The sequence below is a fragment of the Sus scrofa genome, chromosome 2 (genome assembly GCF_054392235.1).
Source record: "Sus scrofa isolate SSC_HxYL_T2T_F1_AM1 chromosome 2, Sscrofa_HxYL_maternal_Yorkshire_Landrace_v2.0, whole genome shotgun sequence".
Classification (NCBI taxonomy): Eukaryota; Metazoa; Chordata; class Mammalia; order Artiodactyla; family Suidae; genus Sus; species Sus scrofa.
The window spans coordinates 30191432-30214846 of NC_139384.1; the positions used below are offsets into that span (position 1 = coordinate 30191432).

The following is a 23415-nucleotide window of genomic DNA, read 5'->3' on the forward strand; positions in this document are numbered from 1 at the left end:
CTACACCACAGCTCACGGCAACGCCGGATCGTTAACCCACTGAGCAAGGGCAGGGACCGAACCCGCAACCTCATGGTTCCTAGTCGGATTCGTTAACCACTGTGCCACGACGGGAACTCCTGATTGCATTTTTGATCATCACCTCGCTGTTGATCATGTGTCTGTTCTCCATCACAAATGCATTCACTTTGACTTCCCAAGTCAGAGATAAAGGTCCTTGAAGGAAGGGATGCCACTGTACCTGGCTCTCCTATGACTTACGATGTCACCTTGCACTTACTTTTCTTAGGATTGAGTTTCTCTCCCTGGAGTGGCAAAGATGTGGCATGAATGCCAACATTTGTTCACCCCCACGGCCTTGGGAGACACTAGAACTCAAAAATAATTCTCTTCTCTGAACCTGGGTCCAGACTCAGGATCCTTCCCAACACAATGTTTTGGACAACGTCTACCAAGATATTCAATAAATATGTACTGAATACTTCCGAGGTTCTACCCACATCTAGGATTCTGGAGATAAAACTTTGGGCATCTTCTCCCTGCAATTATGGAATTTGTCACTTAGTGGGGAAGAAAGACTATACGCAAATTCATAAATGAGAAAGCATCAGAGAGTGATCAGTAGAGTGATGAAAATAAAATAGTGCTGTTAGTGCCTGGCGGGGGGGGGGCGACTTTAGATTGGATGTCCAGGAACTTTCTGAGGCCCCCAGGTATGTTGATCTCATGACGTCGGTGCAGGCCTGAGACTGTGTGCTGCCAACAGTGAATGTGGGAAGGCAAGGAAACACCGACGTGGTGAGAAAAGGTGAGGATACAGAGTCAGAAGACCTGGGTGCAGATCCCATTTCCCATGCTTATGGAGTTGGGTGACCCTAAGCAAGTTATTGAACTCCTGTGACCTTCATTTTCCTTATCTGTGAAATTGGAAGAATACTATTACTCACCTCAGAAGGTTATATTAAGATTAAATAAGATAAAACATATAAAATTCCTGGCACATAGTATGTGCTCAATAAAAGGCAGCTACTGTGTACCACCACAGGTCCATCTGCTCCTAACTGCAATCTTCTGTTGGAATTACTCCAAAGACAAAGCCCAAAAGTACCACTTAGTAGGTAATGAATATAGCCTCTGAGTTGATTTTTGCCCAACAAAACTCTTCTTCTTGAAAAGTAAATTCTCGAGAGAGCTTCTTGTGAACATGAATGCCAGAGTCCAATGAAGATGGCCCCATGGCTCTCTCGTTTAGGCAGCATTCAGATTTGGAAGGACGTTGGCCTAATAACGCTCCCCTATCAAATGGGAGCCTGGCTACGTGCCCCGTCTAAGTCGGTGGGCTGGGAGGGGGGAATTTCTGAGACCCAAAGGGCTGTGAGATGTGCAGAGGGTGAGGCACAAACAGGACACTCCCCTTCTCAGAGCCCCCGGCCCATCCAACTGAAAGGCCCGGCAGCAGCGATAAGCACCGCTCCTGTCTACCGGCCTCCACTCATTTGGGGAACAGGGCCACTTCTTCACAATATAAGCTGAGCTGGTACATAACGAAGAGAAAAAAAAAAAAAAAGTTGGGCAGGAAGCAGACTTTTCAACCAGTGAAGAAACCGTTAGAATCCATCCCTTTGCCCTGATGCCAAAGCCCAGCCTGCCCCACCCAGCCACACTATCAAGGACACTCAGGCTATCAGAGAGCCTGGGGGTATTTGTCCCTAGTTTATCAGGGACCTGTGGAAACATTCCTCTAACTGACGATAAAGAACTCTTTTTTTCACCGCCCCCCCATTCTACTTCTAGCTGCCTGCCGGAGAGTTCCTCTCATTTTCTTTCAGCAACAGCGGTTCTGGAAAGATATTTTTCAACCTGGACTTGAAGTACCTGGTGGAGAGGCAGGTAAGATGAGTTTTATTCCTTCCTTCAATAAATAATTATTGGGTCCTTACTACGTGCTGGGCTAGGCGCTTGGATTCAATTCCAAGCAGACGGAGCTTGGAGTCCTGGGGGGAGCCAAGCAGCAATTAATAACCACACCAGGTAGACTTACAAATTGTGATCCAAACAGAGAGTGAGCAGAAAAACAACAAGGACCTCCTGTACAGCACAGGGAACTCTATTCCGTATCTTGTAATAACCTATAATGGAAAAGGATCTGAACAAAACCAAACCAAACACTGAATCACTTTGCTGTATACCAGAAGCTAACGCAACACTGTAAATCAACTATACTTAGAGAAATAAAAAAGCAAAAGAAAAAGGAAAAAACAATTTAAAAAATCTAGGAGTGAGGTCATCTAATGGTAGGTCCTAATTTAGTCACAAGAGACGGGGGGAGGGGGGGCTGGAAGGGCAGCGGTGTGGGGGGGAGCTGCTTCCCTGAAGAAGTCACATTTGAGCCAGGAGTGTGTATAATCTTCCAGATTTCGCTCTTGCCCTCCAAGTGGATGTTTTCAAGGTTAAAAAGATGCCTCAGGGTCTGATGCCTGTCTTGTTTCCGATACCAAGTCACGATTACTCGACCCTGCTAAAGGTTAGCATGGAAATGACTTCTTGGAGTGATAGAGAGGCCAGCATAAACCTGCCAGGATCCCCTTCAAGATTCAGTTCGCTTTGCAAAAGTTGCCAGATAAAAGATATTTCCAGATGGAGAGCCACGCAAGAAATACAAATGGAATAGTTTTTAATAGCGCTTCTTTTGCAAGATATGACCCAAGGCGGCCTCCTGCAATGTGATGGGAAGTACTGTAGCTGAAAGCATGAGAGGAGCTGAGCTGGTCCATGAGCATCCTGGGGGCCTTTGGCAAGGGGCTGTGGCCTGAGGGGGGTGTGAGAGATGCTCTACGTACCTGAAAAGCACCCCCACCGCCACTCCTGCCATCACCACCCAAAAGGGAGCCTGTGCCGGCTGCACTCTAAGCCTTGGCTTCTCAGAGGCAGGGCAGAGGTATCCATCTCTATGAGCACTGGGTCCCTTTTAGGAGGTTTTTGTGCATCATCACCAACTGCACCCTTTCCCCATCCTTGGGGCCTGATGGGCTCCTGCAAAGCAGGTCCTCTGTAAGTCAAGGACCGGCACTGCTGTCAGAGGTCCAAGTGGGCAGGGGTTGCCCTGGGGGACCTGAGGAATGTCTCAGAGCTCAGGGGACTGGCTTCACCATAACACTAGGGGTGTTAAATGGGTCGATAGGTGATACCTGAGAAGCCTGTGAGCTGTCTGAGATGACAGGTAAAATTCTGCATGTTGGACAGCTGTGAGCCTAGGGTAACATCTTTAACTTTTACTAGGTTTGTGTGCATGTGTGTGTGCTCATGTGGTAAAATATACAGAGCATGAAATTTACCATTTGAACCACTCCCGAGTATATACTTCAGTGGCATTAAGCACATTTACATGGCTGTGCAAATATCACCGCCATCCATCCCCAGAACTCTTTTCTTTTTTTTTTTTTTTTTTTTTTTTTGCCTTTTTAGGGCTGCACCCACAGCATCTGGAAGTTCCCAGGCTAGGGGTCGAATCGGAGATGCAGCTGCCAGCCTACACCACAGCCACAGCAACGCCGGATCCTTAATCCACGGAGGGAGGCTGGGGATGGAACCCGCATCCTCATGGATGCTAGTCAGGTTCGTTTCCACTAAGGCCCCAACTATAACACCCAGAACTTTTTTTTATTCTTTCTGAACCGAAACATTGCACCCATTGAGCAATAACTCTTCACTCCCCCAGCCCCCGGCAGCCCCCATCCTACTTTCCATCTCTATGAATTTGACTATTCTCGAAACTTCACATGAGTGGAATCATATGGTCTGCCCTTTTGTCACTGGTTGTTTCACTTAGCATAATGTGCTCAAGTCTCACCATGCTATAGCGTCAGAATTTCTTTTTAAGGCAGAATAATATTCCATTGTGTGCATGTGTGTTCATTGGCATATACCCAGAAGTGGAACCGATGACTCATATAGTAACGCTATTTATAATTTATTTATAATTTATTGCGGAACCTGTATGCTGGGTTCCATAACACAGGCACCATTTTATATTCCCACCAGCAGAGCACAAAAGTTGCAATTTCTACACATCTTTGTCAGCACTTGTTATTTTCTGTTTTGGGGATAGTGGCCATCCTAATGGGTTATAAAGTGGTATCTTATTGTGGTTTTGTTTTGCATTTTTCTAATGATTAGTGATGTTGAACATCTTTTCACGTGCTTCTTGGCCACCCGTATATCTTCTCTAGAGAACTGTCTCTTCAAGTCTTTTGCCCATTTTTTAATTGAGTTGTTTGTTTTTTTTTGCTGTTAAATTGTGGGAATTCTTTATGTATGCTGGATATTAACCTCTTATCACATATGTGATTTGCAAGTATTTCCTCCCATTCCATAGGCTGTCTTCAATCTCTTGATCCTGTCCTTTGATGCACAAACGTTTTTAACTTTGACTACACTCCAATTTATCTGTTTTTAATTTGGTAGCCTGTGCTTTTAGTGTCATAGCCAAGAAACCATTGGCGACTCCAATGTCCTATAGTTTTTCTGCTATTTTTTCTTCTAAGAGTTTTATCGTTTTGGGTTATCAGGTTTTTAAGAGGTTTCTGGTTGACAGTTCATGGGTCATCCTCAATACTGATTCTGGGGAGACCCACAGGTCTTAATGAAGGTCAGTGTGAAGCTAGGAATTGGGAAATTGACAGCATGGATGTGATGTTTGAAGCCCTTAATTCAAAAGGAGAATTACTGAGGATCTCCAAATTTATATTAGTACCTTGGGAGCTAGTAAAAATGAAAACCATGGCCTCTCTCCTCTAAGAACGTAACGTAAGTCACTTAAGAGGTGGGACGATTGTGTGGCACACATAAAATCATTGCACTGCAAGGCAGGGTCTCAGGAGCACCCAACCAGGCCCTAAAGCCAAGAGCTGGAAGGAGTTGAGGTCAGGGGACAGAGAAACCTTCAGAGCAAAGATGTGGCTTGAGCAGGGTCCAGGGTGAGACACAATTTGGAGAGGCAGAGCAGACTGGGGAGGATCTGGCAGCAACCACAGTAATGACTGCCATTTACTGAGCACTTACTGTGTGCCAGGGGCTCTGTGCCATGTACATTATCTCAGCTATGCCTCCTAGCCTTGTATTTATCATTGCTTCTATTTTATCATTGCAAGCACTGAAGCACAGAGATTTGCCTAAGATTAATTACCCAGATAGTCAGTTGTAAAGTGGAGACTAGAAACCAGGTTTACTTATCTCTATTCTTAACCACTCTAGTACTCTAGCACCAAAGTTTTGAAGCACAGACAAAGCAAACTTTCCAGGGAGGAAGAACAGAATAAGACAGGGCAGAGAAGTAGGCATGAACAGGGTGCTGGAGGTCAAGGAGGAGCAGCTTGGCTGGTGGGAAGGTCAGGCTCTAATCATCAGGATATGAAGTTGATTCAAAGGTGTGGACAGGATCACAGGGCGCCTTTAATGGAATCATGCGGAGTTTAGTCTTGATCTGCTAGAAGAACAGAATCACACACGGAGCTGCAGTTCTAACCTCCAGGCCACCTCTTTCCTCTATCAAGTAAGAAAATCGAGGCCCCAAGTGGTTAAGCTACTTGCCAATGGTCAGAGGCAGTAGGGAGCCATTGCAAGTCCTTGAACAGAATGGTGACAGTGAAGCTGGGCTTGTTTGGCAGCCAGATACATGAGGAACAGCTGAAGGGAAGCAGGGAAAACTGGCTGGAAGAAGCAAGCAGCTCTTTCCCTGGTTTGGACTGAAACAATAGATATCCCTTAGCAATAGATATTGCTAGAAGCATCACACACAAGTTTCCTTTCCACTGAAGTTTGTCTTTTTCTTTTTTTTTCTATCTTTTTTTTAGGGCCGCACCCACAGCATATGGAGGTTCCCAGGCTAGGGGTCGAATCAGAGTTGTAGCCACTAGCCTACGCCAGACCCACAGCAACACAGGATCCAAGACGCCTCTGCAACCTACGCCACAGCTCACAACAATGCTGGATCCTTAACCCACTGAGCGAGGCCAGGGATCGAACCAGCCACCCCATGGTTCCTAGTCAGATTCGTTAACCACTGAGCCATGACAGGAACTCCTTTCCCACTGAAGTTTGAAACTTAGGAAGTCAAGTGTCATCAGGAAGGTCAGAATCTCCTTCCCTGCCAAGGTCAGTGCCCTCAGCTAGCCATGAGTGCCAGAAAACACTGCTTCCCCTGCCACATCCCGTCCCCTCCTCCAGTGGAAGACCTGTCTGGAGTGCAAGGTCTCAGACCAGAGACCCCCAGTTCTAAAGAGCCAGTGGCCACACAGGCTCCTGATACCATCTTTTTATGTCCCCTTCCTGAGCATGAATCTGGGCCAGGCATCTACAAGTCTAACCCGCCTGTCCCATGGGGGTTGGGAGTTGCCAAAGCAGGTAAGATAAGGCAAGAGTCCTCCAGACAAGGACCCCACCTGCTTGGGCTGAGCCCTTGTTGTGCCAGAACTCCAGTTATCCACCTACGTTCAGTCGGGAAAGGCCTGGTTGACTATCCTCCTCTGAGGTTTTCTTTGCTTAATTAATTCTAATAATAGCTGCTGTCCATTGAGCACTGTGCTAAGCATTTGGCATGCATGATCTCATTTTATTCCTCCAGCCCTGTGATGAAGATATAATTATCCCCATTCTACACGTGACAGAATTGAGGCTCAGAGCTGTCAAATAATTTGCCTAAAACCACGTAGCTGAAAGAGCCAGGACTAAAACATAAGCCTGCCTATCTCCAAAGCCTGTGCCTTTACCCATATACCTGTCTGCCTTCTATACATTGGTGCACTGTAGCCACATCTCCGTGTGGGCCTGGGGGCCCTGCAGCGGAGAATGAAGTTTCAAAGGGCTGAGGCAGGGAGGGGGGCTTGTTGCTTCCTGATACCGAATACCGCCTGTATCTGAGTGTTCCTGGAGAGCCTGCTCTCTTTCCCAAACCAAACTCTTGGGTCTGAATCTCACTGGTATCTGGGTCCTCATCTTCTCCCAAAAGCGATGCTTGGGGAAGACAAGAGATCTTCAAGTTCCTCCTGAACGTCTACCTTGAGAGCACAGTGCAGACATGCTTTGGCCAAGGGGAGTAGGGCTGTCACTTGTTCATTCATTTATTCATGCATTCAGTGAATAGTTATTGAAGGCCTGCCATGTGCCAGGCACATTCTAGGTCCTGAAGACACAAGTGGGAACAAGTCACAAAGAATTTCTATTCTCATGGAGTTTACATTCTTTTTCTTTCTTTCTTTCTTTCTTCTTTTCTTTTTTTTTTTTTTTTTTTTTGTCTTTTTAGAGCCACACCCACAGCATATGGAGGTTCCCAGGCTAGGGGTCAAATTGGAGCTGTAGCCATTGGCCTATGCCACAGCCACAGCAACGCAGGATCCGAGCTGCATCTGTGCCCTACACCATAGCTCACGACAACACTGGATCCTTAACCCACTGAGTGACGCCAGGGATAGAACCCGTATCCTCATGGATGCTAGTCGGGTTTGTTAACTGCTGAGCCACGATGGGAACTCCAAGTTTGCATTCTAACTGGGAAGAAAGGCCAAAACCAAACCCTTTGTATGTAGGGTACATTTGTAGCAAATGCATATGCAGCAAAGTGGAAGGAATGATGATACTAGGAAGAAAAATAAAGCAGGATAAGGGGGATGGAGAATGATGAGAAGTGGGTTTTTAAAAGGCTCTTTTGAGGATATATTTGAATCTGAATGAAGTACATGGGAGCCATAGGATCGCCTAAAGGAAGAGCACCTCAGGCAGAGGAAAGAGCAAGAGCAAAGCCCTCCAGGAGGAGCTGGCTTGGTTTATTTTAAGGAATAGAGAAAAGGTCAGTGTGGTTGGAACAGAGAGAGTGACGGGGTTGTGGTGCAAGGGTAGTCGGGTCAGAGAGTATAGGGCTTTCTAGGCCACAGAAAGGAGCTTGGGTTTCAAATGTGCTGTTCCAGGGTCCCAGGCATTGCGGTGTGTCACGCAGGTAGGGCTGCCTCTGAGTAGCTAAAGGGAGGAAACGGATCGTATGAACGAAGGGCACCGGGACAGCTCCGAGAGTCAGCCCACCCAGCTCTGACTGCCCCCTTGGACTCGGAGCAGCAAATGATTTCAAGACCTGCTACCCAAGAGAGAAGGTGGGGGAGGATGTCATGGGAGCAGAAGGAGAAGAAGGAGCTGTTGATTCCATGTCTCATTTGACTTGTCCACCAAAGGGGCTCTGACTTGCCAATGGGTGTTCAAATATTTTAAAACTGGAATCTCTCTGCAAAACCTTCCATAGACGCTTACAATGTGCTATTCGCTTTCCCAAGCACCTTATAATTTCATTTCACAGGATCTTTATAGCAGCTCCATGAGATAGGTACTCTGAATATGCCCATTTTACAGATGCAGGAGCTAAAGTCCAGAGTGGTTCAACAACATGCCCAAGGTCAGAACATGCAGAGCTGCTGCGGTTGGAGCCGGTGCAGGTAGAGCCTACCAGAGGGGCCCTTCTGAACCCCTACTGCTCCAAGGAGCAAACAGGGAAATCAACATTCCCAGAGGCTCCTTCCACTAGGACATGCTGTGGCACTTGGGGGCAGTTGTTTCAGCACCTGATTTTGCCTCTCATCTTAGTTGTAAAAGATGATGTTAAAGCTATTGGCAAAGAGAAAATCAGACGACTAAAGTCAGGGATGCAGCCGAAAAGCAGGCAATGTGGTAGGGAAGCAACGAAGCTCTCAGTAGCCTACCCGGGTAAATGGGCACAGTCCTATATTCTGGTTGAAAAGCAGGGGCTCCCCAAGCCTGAGGCCCGCCCATGTCTCAGGCACGCTTTAGCTCTTTCTATAGCACCCCGTCTCAGCATTCTTTGGCAGGTGTCCTGACTAGCTAGGAGATGGTAGCTTCCTGATACAGTGGGGAGGACCACTGCGAAAAGAGTAATAACAGCAGGTGTCAGTTCTGAACACACATTACGCACCATCACCGTGCAAAGCATTTTTACACACATTATCCTGTTGAACCCTCTTAAAACTCCTGTGAAGTGAGCAGGCATCCCAGTGGCCTCATCCTAGTCGCAGCCCTGCTGGGTGTTCCTGTTACTCCATTTGGCAGATATAGACACTGAGATTCGGAGAGGTGAAGTAACTTCCCCCAAGTCACACAGCTAGTCAACCGCTGAGCTATGCCTTCTGACACTGATGATCATTCTCCTAAACTCAGTTGATAACAGGAGTTTTTTTTGGTTTTTGTTCTTTTAGATTCTGAGGGCTCTTTTCTACTATATAGGAAACCTGATTTATTTATCACTATGGTTGCTAATAGGTCTAACATCCTGAAACTACCCATCAACATGTCCTGAAATGTTCTGCAATGAGTTTGGGAGGCAGATACCTGTGACACTTGTTTAGAGAATCTTGCATGGGAACCGAAGGCAAAATAAGGCACGTCTTTATTTTTGCTCTTATATGTGAATGTCACAACTCACGTCATATGATGCAACTTGGCTTCTAATGGTTAGAAAAAAAAAAATAAAGAAGTGAGTTGTCATTCTTGGCATTTTCCCAATGACATTTGCATTTTCCTATCTATTAGAAGTCCACTTTAGCAAAGACATGTGGCTTTAGTCACTTGAAACTGCTCTTCCTGAGAAAACAATTGTAAAGGTAATAAGGAAAAAGAATAGAAAATGCCAACAGGAAGAAAGTAATCCCCCTAGAGTCAGATTCATCATATGCCAACTGATTCAGTCTTCCTCTGACATGCACATTCAGGGAGGAAAATTGGGAAATTTTCTAAATTTTAGGGTATTTTAAGGTTTGCAAGGAGGTGGAGGAGAGTAAAAAGAATTAAACCGCAATCCCACTGGGTAGGAATCAAGTACGGATTTCCCCAACTCTCAAGAGCCATTTTACATGTTCGAATTTCCTCTTGGTTATTGAGTCCCTCTTCTACATAAGGCCTAAGGTTGCTGTGGAAGGGTGCAATAAGGTCATATCTGCTTTGAAACGATTCATAATAAAAACGCATTTTGAGACTTGATCCTAAATGCAAAGCTTAAATTTGAGCAATTTAATTGCCCATTGAATAGAAATGAAATCTCACCAGTAGGCAGTTATTTCTTACAGCCACTGTGTGTGAAATTGAAATCTTAAGATACCATTTCAAATATTCACTTTCTCTAAGGAAGTTCTCCCCAAAGAGTGGTGAAAGATAAGAAACTGACCCAAAGTCATCGGCAGTAATTGCTCTTTCTTTACATACTTGGGTCAAAACAGAAACATATTATTAAAAGGAAACTTCATGCCCCAAAGTTGCCATTCAGAGGTTACCTCCTGGAACCCGAGGCTATATTTAATTTAACAACTAACTTGAGCCCTATGCAAAACCATATAGCAAAGAAGGAAGCAACTTATCAGATTTAATAAAAGCAAGCAGATGCAAACGTACCATGTAGTCACTAAGATTAAAGTGGAAAATGCACATATGTTTTACGTAGGAGCAATAGGAGGTGAGGTGAAGGACCACGCTGCTTGCTTTTTAAAAATGGGATCGTTTTTAAGCTTTGGGTGGGAAATTCTTGTTTTTAACTCCCATTTTAACCTTTAAATTTAATTTCAACTCTTTTTAAATTTTCGCAACGGTATTCTGCTATAACATAGCAGCTGCCATTTATGAGCGCTTAATATACACCAAGTGCTTTCCGTGCATGTAATCTTATGTCTATTATTACCCCAGCCCATCAAAAGTCTACAGGACACAGTGCAAGCATTTGCTCATTCAATCCACACAACAACCCATGTAATAGGTTTCAGGCACCCCCGTCTGACAGATGAGGATCCTGGGAATTTAAAGTCCTGCTGTTCAACCAGGTTCACGCAGGCAGAAAACAGTGGGTTGGAATGCAGGCATCTGACTCTGGAGCCATTACCCAATACTGCCTCCTCACATCAAGTACCTTTCCTAGACAGGCCACCCCAGCTGTTAAGTAAGAGCCTAAAACAAACCCAGGTAGTCTGATTCCCAAGTCCTGGCATTTAACCACCACACTGACTGGTTATGGGTAGGTGAACTGCCCATTACAACCTGTATGTTTATTTTCATTTCTGATTGTAGAGTCGTAAGTTACATGTTTATCACATACTTTAGGCTGGCCTAACAACTCTAGGAGCTTTCCCCTTTTTAATTAAAAATAAGGGTCTGAGCAGGAGGTCTTTTTAGAGACTGAAGGTCTTGAGTTGGACCCTAAGCTGCCCGTAAGGCTGGCGCATTCTCTCTTACACACACACACACACACACACACACACACACACGCAAGCACACCCCCCAAGTGTTAGAGATCGGGAGAGACTTTAATTACACCCATAGGGACACAAGCTTTGGACATGAAGATAAGGAAAAGACAAGGGCATGCAGACAATGGTTATACTTGTGAGAAATTAGGGAGGATCAGTTCTGAAGAGGGAAAATGAGGTGTACAGGGATGTACTTCTGAGTTCAATCACCACCTTTCAGGGCTCATCCAGGCCCTTCAGTGCTGTCTTTAAAATACAGATAAAATCTATGACCATGATCCAGACTGTTCATATAAAACCGTGGATCCTGAAAGCACTTGGTAGTTTCTTTACAAGTCTTGTGACTGGTATCAGGCACAAGGAGGCCTTTAGCAATAATTTCTGAAAGCAATTATTTCCAAGGAACTCTGATGAGGCCCAAGGGACCTAAAGTTTTTCTCTATGGAAGGGCAGACTATTAGCCTCCTCCTCTTACCTTCTGCATTCCTTCTTAGAATTTGCCCTTGATGTTGGAGGGGAAATCTGAACTCCAGTCTGGCCCCTCTCTCTCCCTCCCTGACCCAGGACAAAACAGGCTGCCAAGTTTTTCTCTCCATCATTGAAGAGGCACTTTTCTTGGCACTTTACATGGTCCCCGGTTTAACCGCAGGAGTCTGATCTTTGAAAGATGCTGAGGGAGGACAGCCTGCCGCCAGCAGCGGGAGAGGAGACAGCCTAGCTTGGAACCTCCCAAACACCCTCCCTCGGGGATTAGCTGCCCCTGGCACTGCTCAGGCGCACCCAGCCGGTGCGGTCTCTGCCCGCGCTGCTCCCGCCACCTCTCTGGAGCGCGGACGCACTCACAAGCCCGCAGCCAGCAGAGCCGCGCTCTCGGGGGCATCTCCGCGCATGGTGTCCACGGACCTGGGACCTCGAACCCCGGACCGGCGCGAAAGCCACTCGGAACGCGCGCACCTCTGTATATGCTTAGTTCACATTCTTGTCTTTTTTTTTTTCTTCCTTGAGTTGCCCGCTGGTTACTTTCAGTCTTCGTTAACCAAAGGGGAAACGCCGAAGAGGGGAAGCCCTGAAGAATGATTTAGAGGCAACCCAGCTGTCTCTCCAAGGAGAGGTGTTCACTGAGCGACTCTCAGTCCCCGACGCTGGCCCCTTTAAGAAGCCAACTCAGTCCTGCTGCTGCTGCTGCTGCTGCTGTTTGTATCGCTAATCCCCAGGAGCCCCGTTAAAAAAAAAAAAAGGAGGGGGGGTGACCGGGCAGCTGTCTCTTTAAATGTGATTTCCTTCTATTGTATTTGAATCGTGATCAGGAAAAAGGAAATGAAACCAGAGACAGAGGGAAGCTGAGCGAAAATAGACCTTCCCGAGAGAGGAGGGAGCCGGGGGAGAGAGGCACGGTGCCCTCCCCGCCCCCAGGCCGCCGCCCCCTCCCTGCCCTCGGCGGCGAGCTGCGCGCCGCGACCCGGGCCGAAGGTGCCAGGGGCTCCGGGCGGGCGCGCAAGATCCCCGCGGGCGGTGAGGAGCCGGCGAAGGCGCGCGAGCCCAGCCGGACCGGGCGGCGGCGGCGGCGGCGGCGGGACCGGGATGGAAGGTTAAGTCCTGAGCAGCAGCAGCAGCTGCAGCCGCCCGGGGCCAGGCTGCGCGCCCCGGTCCCCGCCTCGGCCGCGGCGCGCCGGCAGCCTGGTGATTCGCTCTCTCTCTTTGGCGTTTGAAGGGAGCGCGGTGACTGTCCTTGAGCGCGGAGGGGCGAGCTCGCCGCCAGAGCGCCGGAGCAAGAGGAGGCGCAGGAGCGGCGGCGGCGGCGGCGCCCGAGCACCCGAGGGGGTCCGAGCCCCGGCAGCCGGCCAGCCCCGCGCCACAAAGGGAGCGCCCCCGCCGCCTGGCACGCCACCTCCCTCCCCAATGTCCTCGGCCATCGAGAGGAAGAGCCTGGACCCGTCTGAGTAAGTGTGGCGCCCCTGCTACCCACGATGTCCACGGCCTCGCGCCCTGGGGCGGCAGGGTGGCGGGGAGGGCGGCGAGAAGGCTCCAGGTGCGCGCCCGCCGCGTGCCCTTGGCTCCCTCTTCCTTGCGCGGGGCTTCTCCACCCTCTCGGGTGACTCCCGGGACCCTGGGAGAGGGGCTGGGCGGCGGGCGGCAGGGAGAGGGGGTCGTCTGGCGCCTCTGCGGGCCCCTCCCGGCTACCTGAGACGCTCCCCGAAGCCACTGCGGGCCAGAAAGTTTACACCGGAGTAGGCACAGGGGGAGCTCGGAGGCGCGCAGGTGCAGTCCCGAGAGCCTTCAGGGCTCGACCCCGCTCCCTTCTCCCTTCCCATTCCTTCTTAGTCCCCTTTCTCTTTGTCCGTGTGGTCCTGGAAAGGGAGATGTTCCAAGTGGAGGCCCCGCAAGACCCCCACAGCCCCCTTCCCGGTCCGCAGGTGGAGCGGCTGCCCGCAGCGCCAGGGACCGGCGGCTAAGGGGGGTGCGAGAGTGAACCTCGGAGCTCACTCAGGCCTCCAGAGACTTTAGAGCAGCTACACCGAGTTAATCTGGATACACGTACCCGCCTCTGCCCTCGGGGTCCACCGATGGGGACCTTTGAACCTCGAAAGTTAATGCCGTATTTTGTGTATAGGTGAAATTTTTCTGGGGAGCGGAACCTCGTGGCTTTTATCCCAGCCTCAAAGGGTTTGGGGTCTGGGAACCAGAGCGCTAATGAACCACATTTGTTTTCTGAGCCTCTGACCGATTTGAAGTATCCTCTCTTCCCAACATTTACTTCCAACCCGTTCCTTAGTGTTACCATGGGGAGAAAGGGTTGGTTAAGATATCATTTTCCAGTCAGCGCAAATGCCCTTTTAAGATTCATTAGCTGTCTGGTTTTGAGAATTTTTATTCCTTTGAAGTCCCCATCTAATCCTTTGAAGGGATTTGTTACACAGACCAAAGGAGCTGGTTAATGACTTGTCCATTTGTGCTTTTAAGAGGCATTTGTTTTGTTTTGTTGTCTTTTCTTTTCCTGCCTTAAAAGAATTGTGCTTTCCTGATTGAAGTACCCCCTCCCAATTTCAGCCTCCTATGGTGTTTATATACCTCAGTTACCAGCATAAAAGCTCAGCGTGTTCTCATAAAACACAGGAAGCACCCTGCTCCAGTGAGAATATAAACATCACTATTCAATCTTGAAGGTTCAGATGCCAGTTCTATAAGGAGCTAGGTTTGTGCTAACAAAAACCCAGCTTCCTTAAATTCTCAGGAGAAAAATAACATTCCTTTTTAAAGTGCAAGTCTACTAAAACACTGGGTTTAAAGGATAGTTTGCTCACTTTTCAAACAAACCTAGTGTTACAACTTAGCCCTGAGTTTTCAGAGCCTGGGCGAGACCACAGTAATACAATAAGAGAGTGAATTGGATGAATTACCTTTGATAGGTGCCTCATGCCTTTTCGAGCAGCAGAACTTAGTCACTAATCCTTTTATTACAAGATAAATCTGGAGGTTGCAGTTCCCTAAAGGAAGTTGGCTCTTTTCGAAGTTTGTGCTTTTTCACTGAGATGAGAAAATGGGAACATCCCAACCTCATAACGGAGCAGGTACAGACTGAAGGATGCTGAATAGGATGCTCTCCTCCAGCCTTTGCTTCACTCTTTGCCCAATGAAGACAGGCGCTATCTCATGGGAGATGGACCCGCTAGCTGAGAAATTACTGCAGCACATTTTTTTTTTTTTTTCCTTTCTTGGAAACTGTTGAGAAATTATCCCAGAAATCCAGGCCGAATGTCTTCAGGTGTGATATTCAGATAGGCCCTAGGAGAATATAAAATATTAATTAGAGGGTGACTCCTACTCTGTTATTGGCTTGGAACATCCACCAAAGATAATGTGATATTATCATTAATTATAGAAGGATAGATAGAGCCAATATCTTATCCTGTCCTTTGCTATCTCATCTCAGGCCATCACGGTAGCTCTTTGGCTTCATAACACTTCTATGGTGGACCACTCTCCTACCAGGTGCTTCAGTGTGTACTTACTTGGGTCCGTGCAACTGGGGTCGGTGTGATCAGCATCTCCAAATTACACGTCGAAACCTGCCTAGGTGTATGCTGGTGAAACATTTAGACAGAAAGAGCGCCAGAATTCATGAACATAGAGCTTTCCTCTACTGTGCAATCGGGGGCCCCTGCCGCCTCCCTGTGAGTAAGGAGAGCAGTTCATTTTCATTCTGGGCAGTGTCGCACCAGCTCAGTGCAAATTCTCTTCTTTCGCAGTTGGTTGGCAGGATCAGCATCAGGGCATCCAGCGGTGTTGAGGTTCCATGAGTGTTTTTGAAAGCCTACAGGAAGACCATGGGCTGTGGAAAGGGAAGCGATGTGCTTCTGAGTTGATGGCACATGGAGATGCTGGGTGTATTATTTTTCAGGAGGGAGAATGGACGTCCTTCTCTATAACCCGTGGAAACAAAGAAAAGCAAGTCAGGCTTCAGTGAATTCTGAGAACTATTTAAAGGCTTAAGTTTTGAGGAGAAAACTGGTTTGGGTGTCACATTTCCTTGTTCTGAAAGGTGATCAGTCTCACGAAGGACCACTATCCTCTCTCTACGAAGTGTAGGCTTGGTTTCAGTATTCCTAAATAGTCCCCGGGAGGGGGACACGCTACAGTCACCCAAAGCTGTCAGCACGTGTTACCAACCCTGATGCCCTGAGCCCCACCATCTCCAAGTGTAAAGGGCACTGAGTGCTGTGGGCCCAGACCAATCAGGACAAGGTCATCTGGTAAGTTAGTGTCAGCCGGAAATAGGAGACACAGATTTATATCCTCAGGGTACTGAGGGGGAGACTCCCTTTGGGGACCTTACATTTTGCAGAACGTAACAGATTTTTGAAAAATAGATTTGTGTTTGAGTGAGAGTCTGAACGAGTGCTTGTTAATTGTTACAAGATCAACAGGTATTCTGTTCTTCCTGTGTCCCCTCTGGTGCAAGAAGCTTTTCTTCCACTCCCTTTCTTTCGGCAAATAAAGTTATTTCTTTTAAAACGTAAAACAAGAGTAGTCAGATTCCAGGTAAGCAAAGTGAACTGGAGATGCCGTATGACTTTATAAAGGAAAGAACACACATCGTAGGCTCTCTTAGCAGTTGCCTGGATGGAACTCTCAGGATCTGTTTAATTAATTGCCTTCCACTCTCTCAAAAATAATCATTGCCCCCTCCCCATTTTCATTCCTAAATCAACTTCATCCAAACCAGTTTTGCTGGAAAGGTCTCTTTGGTGTCCCTTATAAGTCTGACAAAGGCCTTAATTAACACCTGGGATTCCCCCCCCCCCCATTCAGTAAGACCATGGGATGCAAATTTCTGTAAAAAAAAATAATAATAATAATGAAAATTCCTATTATATCCTGATGGAATTTTTCTCTTGGTAAGAGAAAGCAATCCAAAAGAATTTGGGGTCACTCTCTTCTTTCTTCCTCATTTCTGCTTCTGTGCAGGTGGGAGGGGTTTGAGGCAGGATGGCATGAAGCTGCAAAAGGGGATTTGCAGTTTTTTAGCCCTCCAGGTAGTCACTGTCCTGCCAGCAAGCAACCCTTTTAGTCCTGGGTGCCTCCTCTGGGCTTGGGCTGTGCCCTTGGGTCCTGGGTATGTGAGAAGGAAAGAGGAGAAATGTGGAAACGGAGTGGGAGGGGAGAGTGGGGATCAAGAAGAAGACAGACCACAGGTGCCCCCCCCCCGGGGGGGAACCTGCAGTCGCCTTGGGTGCCTCTTGGTACCCTGCGCTTGCTTCTTACAGGATGTAGGATGTACGGTCCAGTTCGCTCCCGTCCCAACCCAAAGCTGGTGGGGCCTCTCTGCAGCCTGGCTTAGGTATAGGCTGTCCCCTCCTTATGTCACCGACAGGCCATTGAATAAGGTTCCCTGTTGGGCACCCGGCGATGCCTGACCACACCCCGCCCCCACCCTGGGTGCTTGTCTCCCCAAGATGGGGTGGTCCCTAATGCTCGGCCCTCTTCCCAGGGAGCCAGTGGATGAGGTGCTGCAGATCCCCCCGTCCCTGCTGACATGCGGAGGCTGCCAGCAGAACATCGGGGACCGCTACTTCCTGAAGGCCATCGACCAGTACTGGCACGAGGACTGCCTCAGCTGTGACCTCTGCGGCTGCCGGCTGGGCGAGGTGGGCCGGCGCCTCTACTACAAGCTGGGCCGGAAGCTCTGCCGCAGAGACTATCTCAGGTACGTCCCCGCCGCCCTCCGCGCCCCTGGGACCCTGGGCAGGTGCCCCTGGGACCCCTGGGCAAGCTGGTCTCCCCCAGCTCCTGTCACCTGTCCCAGTGAGGTCAGGCGGTGCAGGCTGGGTCTCAGCTGCCCCCCACAGAGGGTCAGGTGGCCTTTCTTTCTGTCTGAGGCGCAGCTTCTCAGAGCTACCGTCCTGTGCGGTCAGATTTGAAGACTTCAAAGGCGATGAGAACGATGAACACAAAATTCAGGTTGGCGGTTCCCTCTGGGGAGCAGGAAGGCACGGAGGACCTGGGAGCTTTGTAGTGTCTAAGAGGGAGGGTGGGTTCCTAGGAGCTCGTTTAATGCTTCAAAACATACGTAGAGGGTTCGAAATAGTCTTTTGTACGATTCCAGTCTTACGTGGTGAGAAACAGAAAAATTGCGTGGTCTTGCCACGGCTCTCCAAGGATTTGACTGTCGCAGCAGGAAGGCCCCAAAGTCAGCCATAGGTTCTCAGGCCCGGCACCAATGCTTTCTGGTTCTGTGAACTTAGACAATTTACTTAACCTTCCTAAGCCTCAATTTCCTCATCTGTAAAATGGGGGTCATAGCGCCTTCTTCCAAGACGGTGGTGAGGATTGGGGGGGTGGTACCTGGAGAGTGCTTGCCTTGGTGCATGAGTATCAAATAGATGTTAGCTGCTCTTGTCACCAACCCTCATGACATCATCAAAGGGTCTTTTCCCATCTGATGAACAAAAAGATGGAAGAATGGAAAGGCGAAATGGGAACTCTGGAAGACCCAGTGAGAAGGCGCTGAGGACATCTCTGGGTCATATGTTTGGCTAAATGAATTTTCCAGCACTCAAATGAGTGCCTTTGCCGGGAATGTTCAAGCATTTCCAGTTTCACATTAGCTGCTGCGGAGGTAACTCTGTGCCCTCTGCTGTCAAATCTGCTCAGCTGTGTAGCTGTCAGTTTTCTGCCATCTTCCCGAGGCAGAGGGTCTGTGGAGCATGCAGCCCTAATACAGGAGGACCACCCAACCCAGGCAAGCGTGTTTGGACTCCAGTGCCCCTGGCTGCCAAGCTGGCTCTGCCTCCCAAACTTGGCCTTAGAGTATTTTACATTAAAAAAAAAAATGCAGGCAATTTCATGATGAAGGCAGCTTATCTGTTTGCCCAGAGATAGATGGACAGCATAAGCTTTTCTCTCCCCCACTCCCACCCCAAATTCCCTGATAAAGTCTTTGCAAATTTGGTGGTTCAGAGAAAAGAAGTAGGCTTTCCAAGGATTGTGATTTTAATTTTGATCGATTTTATATGAAGTTACAAGAAAACAACTGAAATAAAGAGAGACCCTATTCTGCTTGCTACCAGTTGGCCAAGAGAGTGCAGAAAGCAGGCAGGCGATTCCCACCGCCCCCCCCCCCCACCCCCGCCCCCCACTGACTACATCCCTGTCAAATCATTTGAATCTTATTAAATGAAGTACAGATAGAGGAAGGTCAAAAGAGGCCAGGCTTCTCCCTATCTCTGTGGTTTTATATAACATTCACGAATAAGCCCTGTGCTGCCTGGGCTTGTTAATCTTTTGCATTTTTAAAAAGGAGAGGAAAAAAAAAAATAGTCTGGGAGAGCCCAATGTTAATTAACTTGTGTCTTGGTGACATGAAATAATTCTTCTCCCTGCTACATTCCTAGACAACATGTTAATTAACTCTGTGTTAGTGCAGGCGTTTCCAGCCATCCTTTCATATTTATATTATTGTTATTAAAATGGGCAGGAGGAAGCTTAAGACATGACACCTCTTGACAGAGGAGAAAAATCGTTTCTTGCTGCAGAGATGGCCCTTTAGCCATGGACTTGTTTGCTTGCATTCTGAACATTTTTGGTATGTCTGGGCAAAAGACAAGTTGAAGGGGTCCTGTGATGGGGTTCATCCTTCTCCCCTGCCCTCCAAGGAGAACTTCTTCCCCTGAGGATTTCCAGTGGCTGACTTGCCTGTTACAGTCTTTTTCAGGCTTTTAGCCTCAAATATTCATGAGACTCCCGTGCAGAACTGGAATAAACCCCGGGCTATTAGGTGGTTTTGTTGGGAACCTAACAGTAGTTGCTAATATTAAAGCTCAGCCCAGATCCCCACAGATTCCTTTTTACCAATCTGTGTGTGTCGTGCACCTGCCCCCGCCACCCCCGGCCATGGTTTACCTTCAGCTGCCAGCACCTGCACCTGTTAAAAGCCAGAGGTGTACCCACTACCCCTGCAGATGCCCAGCTGACCTTGCCCCATGACTGACACTGCCAGAGACCAAAGTCCTGCAATCTTGCCTGGAGCCAGGGCCGCCTGGAGACACAGCTTCCACCCTAGAGTTCCCACGCGGTCAGGTCGAAGCTCCCCTCTGAGGCCCTTGGCCCCAGATCGCAACTTTGCTTGCCTTCCACCCCTTCTGCCTGGCTTCCTGCCTCCTACCCATTTCCCCTGATTACACATCCTTAGTCATATGAGGCTTCAGGTCCGCTCCTGGGCCATCCAGCCCAAGGCACCGATTTTGGTGCCAGAGGTCAACACTCAATTTAGATGTCAAGTCCTGGCTTATTTTCATGAGTGGCAAAGTCTCAGCAAACCAGAGCTGGAAGGGGCTGCAGAGACCTTCTCTTCCTGGTCTCTTGCTCTACAGCTTAAGACACAGGAGCCAGGGCAGAGGATGTCATTGGCACCTGGCTAATTAGAGGTGATGCTGGGACTTGAACTTGTCTCCCAGACATCAGTCCTTGGTCCGTCCCTTCATTAGCTGCCTGACGTGGGTTGTAATTTACCCCCGACTTCCCTTTAGTAAACGCTCTCCTCCTGTAAGGGTCACACACCCAGGCGCCTGGCGTCATTCCACGCACACGGTTTTGTGAGTCATCGATTCTCGCTCGGCCCCAACTCAACTTACTGAACGATCAGGAAACCAGAACTGCCTTTCTACTCCCTGACCGCCAAGGTGGCAGCTCCCCACGGCTCCTCCATTTGCTGCCTCGGGATAAAATGTTCTCCCCCAGTAATGAGTTTGCTCCCAGGTGGTGCCTCGAAAACACTCAAAGGGATCTTCAAAGGGAAAGCGGGATTCGGAGAGAAGCTAGCTGGCCTGGCTGTAACAGGGAGCGCTCTGCTCACAGACCACATCTTGATCCCATTAGTGTAGCCCACACATTTCAAAATTTGTCAGCTGCCTTTATCTCCCCTACGGCCACTCAGAATGTGCCGGTTGATTCTCTATTTGAAGTTAATAAGAACAACAAGCATTTACCTAACACTGCCCCCAAAGGGTGGGAAGGACCCCCTGACACGCCATGTGATCAGGCACGTGCAGAAATGACTTCCGGCAGCAAGACTGGCCCCTTTGGGAATACCCCCAAGGTGTGTTAAAACACAGCCAGAGTTGGCTTCGCCCTTGACCTTGGCTGTTGGTGCTTTGACATGATGCATTGTATCCTTCTAACACCTGGGCGAGGCAGGCGCTATGAGCGCTGCCGTTTCATAAGCTCAGAGGAATCGGAGGTCTCACCAGGGTCACTCAGGTACTCAGGGCGAGTCCTGGACTGAGTCTGAGTCTGCTGATTCCCATGCCTGTGGGCTGATTTGCAAACTTCAGCCTGCATTCGAATCACCTGGAAGTGCTCAGGATCGCCCGCAGAGTACCTCCATCAGGAAGGCCTGAACGTGCATTTCTCACAAGCTCCCAGCGAGTGCAAATGCGGCTGGTCCCCGGACCACACTGAGACCCACTGCACTGGGCTCCGCCATATTGCATTTCCCACCTTGACACTGAATATTCCTTGAAGTAATTGACCAACTGAGGCTTCGGAGGGTCTTAGTTTCAATGTCAGAAGCCTCTCCAGAGACTCGTGCTGTCGGGGCAGCAAGGATCTTCAATTAAGATCTTGCATTGGGCATGGAGAGACGTCGCTTGTCCTCCAGATCTGAGGCATGCTTAGCTATACCACGTGTTTTCTCTCAAACTGCCTCTGTCTCCCAGGAGCTGGGGTCCCAGCGAACAATCATGTGGCCTTTGTGCCTTTGGAGTCATTCAAAACCAGTCCTCCCCTTGGGTGGAATTAGCGGCTGTTGATATGATAGATCTTGGGAGCTTCAGAAAGATGCCCAATTCATCGCATTCCTGGTCAGTTTCCTCTCAAAGGGGCCCCCAGGGGTTTCCTCCTGCTCTTCTTCTGAACTGAGAGTTTTGGAGTTCCATTGCGGCTCAGCAGGAACGAACCCAGCTAGTATCCATGAGGATGTGGGTTCAATCCCTGGCCCTGCTCCGTGGGGTAAGGATCCAGCATTGCTGTGGTGCAGATGGCGTAGACACAGCTCGGATCCCACATTGCTGCGGCTGTGGTGTAGGCTGGCAGCTGCAGCTCCAATTCAACCCCTAGCCTGGGAACTTCCATGGGTGTGGCCCTAAAAAAGCAAAAAGCCCCCCAAAACAAAAAAAACCTGAGAGTTCCCCTGGGAGGAGGCACGCCAGCCATGCCTACCCTCTTACAAAGCTTCAGCTGAGAGTCTTTTCCACAGAGGCGGCCTGGGGCAGCCTAAAGGCGAGGAGAGTGGTTGTTGCAGGCAGGGAGAGAGCTCATGAGAGGGATGAGGTGTTATGGCCAACACAAATGCCGCAGATACCATTTCACCCCAGAGGACCCTCTTCCTTCCAGGAAAGTACATAGGAGTCGGTTATCTGTCTGGACCCAGCTCTTCCTTGCTTCCCGACGTCTTGGAAATCCAGCCAGCATCACGGAACCCATCCCCAAGCCCTCTCATCTCTGCCAGTCTCTTTTGAGCTTTTTCTCTCTTTTCCTCCCCCAGGCTTTTTGGCCAAGACGGTCTGTGCGCATCCTGTGACAAGCGGATCCGTGCCTACGAGATGACCATGCGGGTGAAAGACAAAGTGTATCACCTGGAATGTTTCAAGTGTGCCGCCTGTCAGAAGCACTTCTGTGTGGGCGACAGATACCTCCTCATCAACTCGGACATAGTGTGCGAGCAGGACATCTACGAGTGGACTAAGATCAATGGCATGATATAGGCAGAGGCCCCGGGAGCTCCGGGGAGGCGTTTCACCGAAGTGACTGTCTCGGGGCGGGAGGTGGGGGGGTGGCGGGTCTTCACTCGTAGGCATTTGGGGGATCTGAGGGTGGGCCGAGGCATTTCTTAGAGGATGATCAATAGACCCTAACTGGGCACCGAGAAAACCAAGATACACATCCAAGTGACATCGTGCAAGGGGGCAAGACTTAAATGTGACGAAACGATTGGCCTTTAGGGAGACTTGCTGGACCACGGCTACAGCCTCTGGGTAATGACGGACACGATTAGTGAAGCCGAGGCGTGTTGGGGCTGGTGCTGGGCCATTGCGATGGAACTTCCCGTCCACAGAGAGGGACTTGTTCTGTCAAGATTTCTTCTTGTGTCTTTGACCCTTGAAAACTAGAGCTGTGCAGTTGATTTCTTTTCTTCCTGGCTTTTTTTGACCACCCTGCTCCCATCACTGTCCTCCACACAAAGGAGGGACAGATAAAAGAGTGGCCATCCTTCTCTTCTTGGCCACCTTCCCAAGGCCTTAAGCTTTGGATTCAAGGGGCACTGCATGGAGACAACATTTCAGTTGAGAATGAAAACTGCAACTTTTAACCAAACCATTATTGAAAGCAATGCTGATGAATCACTGTTTTTAGACACCTTAGTTTTGAGGGGAGGCGTTCCACAGATTGTTTCTATACAAATGTAAATCCTAAAAAAGTTGTTCAACTATTTTATTATCTTAGATTATATCAAAGTATTTGGTGTGTGTAGTGAAAAAAAAAACCTGCCAACAATAAAAATGACTGACTAAAATGCAGTGTTATTTATTTGGTAATGACAATTTGGAATGGCAGGAAGGCTTTTTATATTGTA

At 48.7% G+C, this 23415-nt stretch overlaps 1 protein-coding gene and 1 long non-coding RNA gene across 9 annotated transcripts in view; one reads left to right on the forward strand and one right to left on the reverse strand.

Moving 5' to 3' along the window:
• Positions 1 to 23415, reverse strand: part of LOC102168148 (uncharacterized) — a 91253-nt gene that overhangs the window by 26783 nt on the left and 41055 nt on the right. The window contains exons 3-4 of one of the 4 annotated variants that reach the window (XR_014837098.1): positions 15296 to 15706; positions 14137 to 15068 (exon numbers count right to left, since the gene is read on the reverse strand). The exons of 2 other annotated variants lie outside the window; for them this stretch is intronic. This is a non-coding gene — a long non-coding RNA (uncharacterized LOC102168148). Of the gene's footprint in view, positions 1 to 14136; positions 15069 to 15295; positions 15707 to 23415 lie in introns of those variants that run through there. One more of the 4 variants, XR_014837097.1, reaches the window with a different exon arrangement.
• Positions 1782 to 23355, forward strand: LMO2 (LIM domain only 2). 5 transcript variants are annotated; one of them, XM_005661026.3, is made up of 5 exons: positions 1782 to 1890; positions 12291 to 12478; positions 12997 to 13225; positions 17275 to 17490; positions 22327 to 23355. In XM_005661026.3, exons 3-5 carry the CDS (start codon positions 13185 to 13187, stop codon positions 22544 to 22546), a joined length of 477 nt encoding a protein of 158 aa, XP_005661083.1. In that variant the 5' UTR covers positions 1782 to 1890; positions 12291 to 12478; positions 12997 to 13184; the 3' UTR covers positions 22547 to 23355. The 5 variants fall into 5 exon arrangements, with proteins under 5 accessions (XP_005661083.1, XP_084867697.1, XP_005661082.1 ...); XM_085011571.1 differs by lacking the exon at positions 12291 to 12478; XM_005661025.4 differs by lacking the exons at positions 1782 to 1890; positions 12291 to 12478 and adding an exon at positions 12667 to 12873.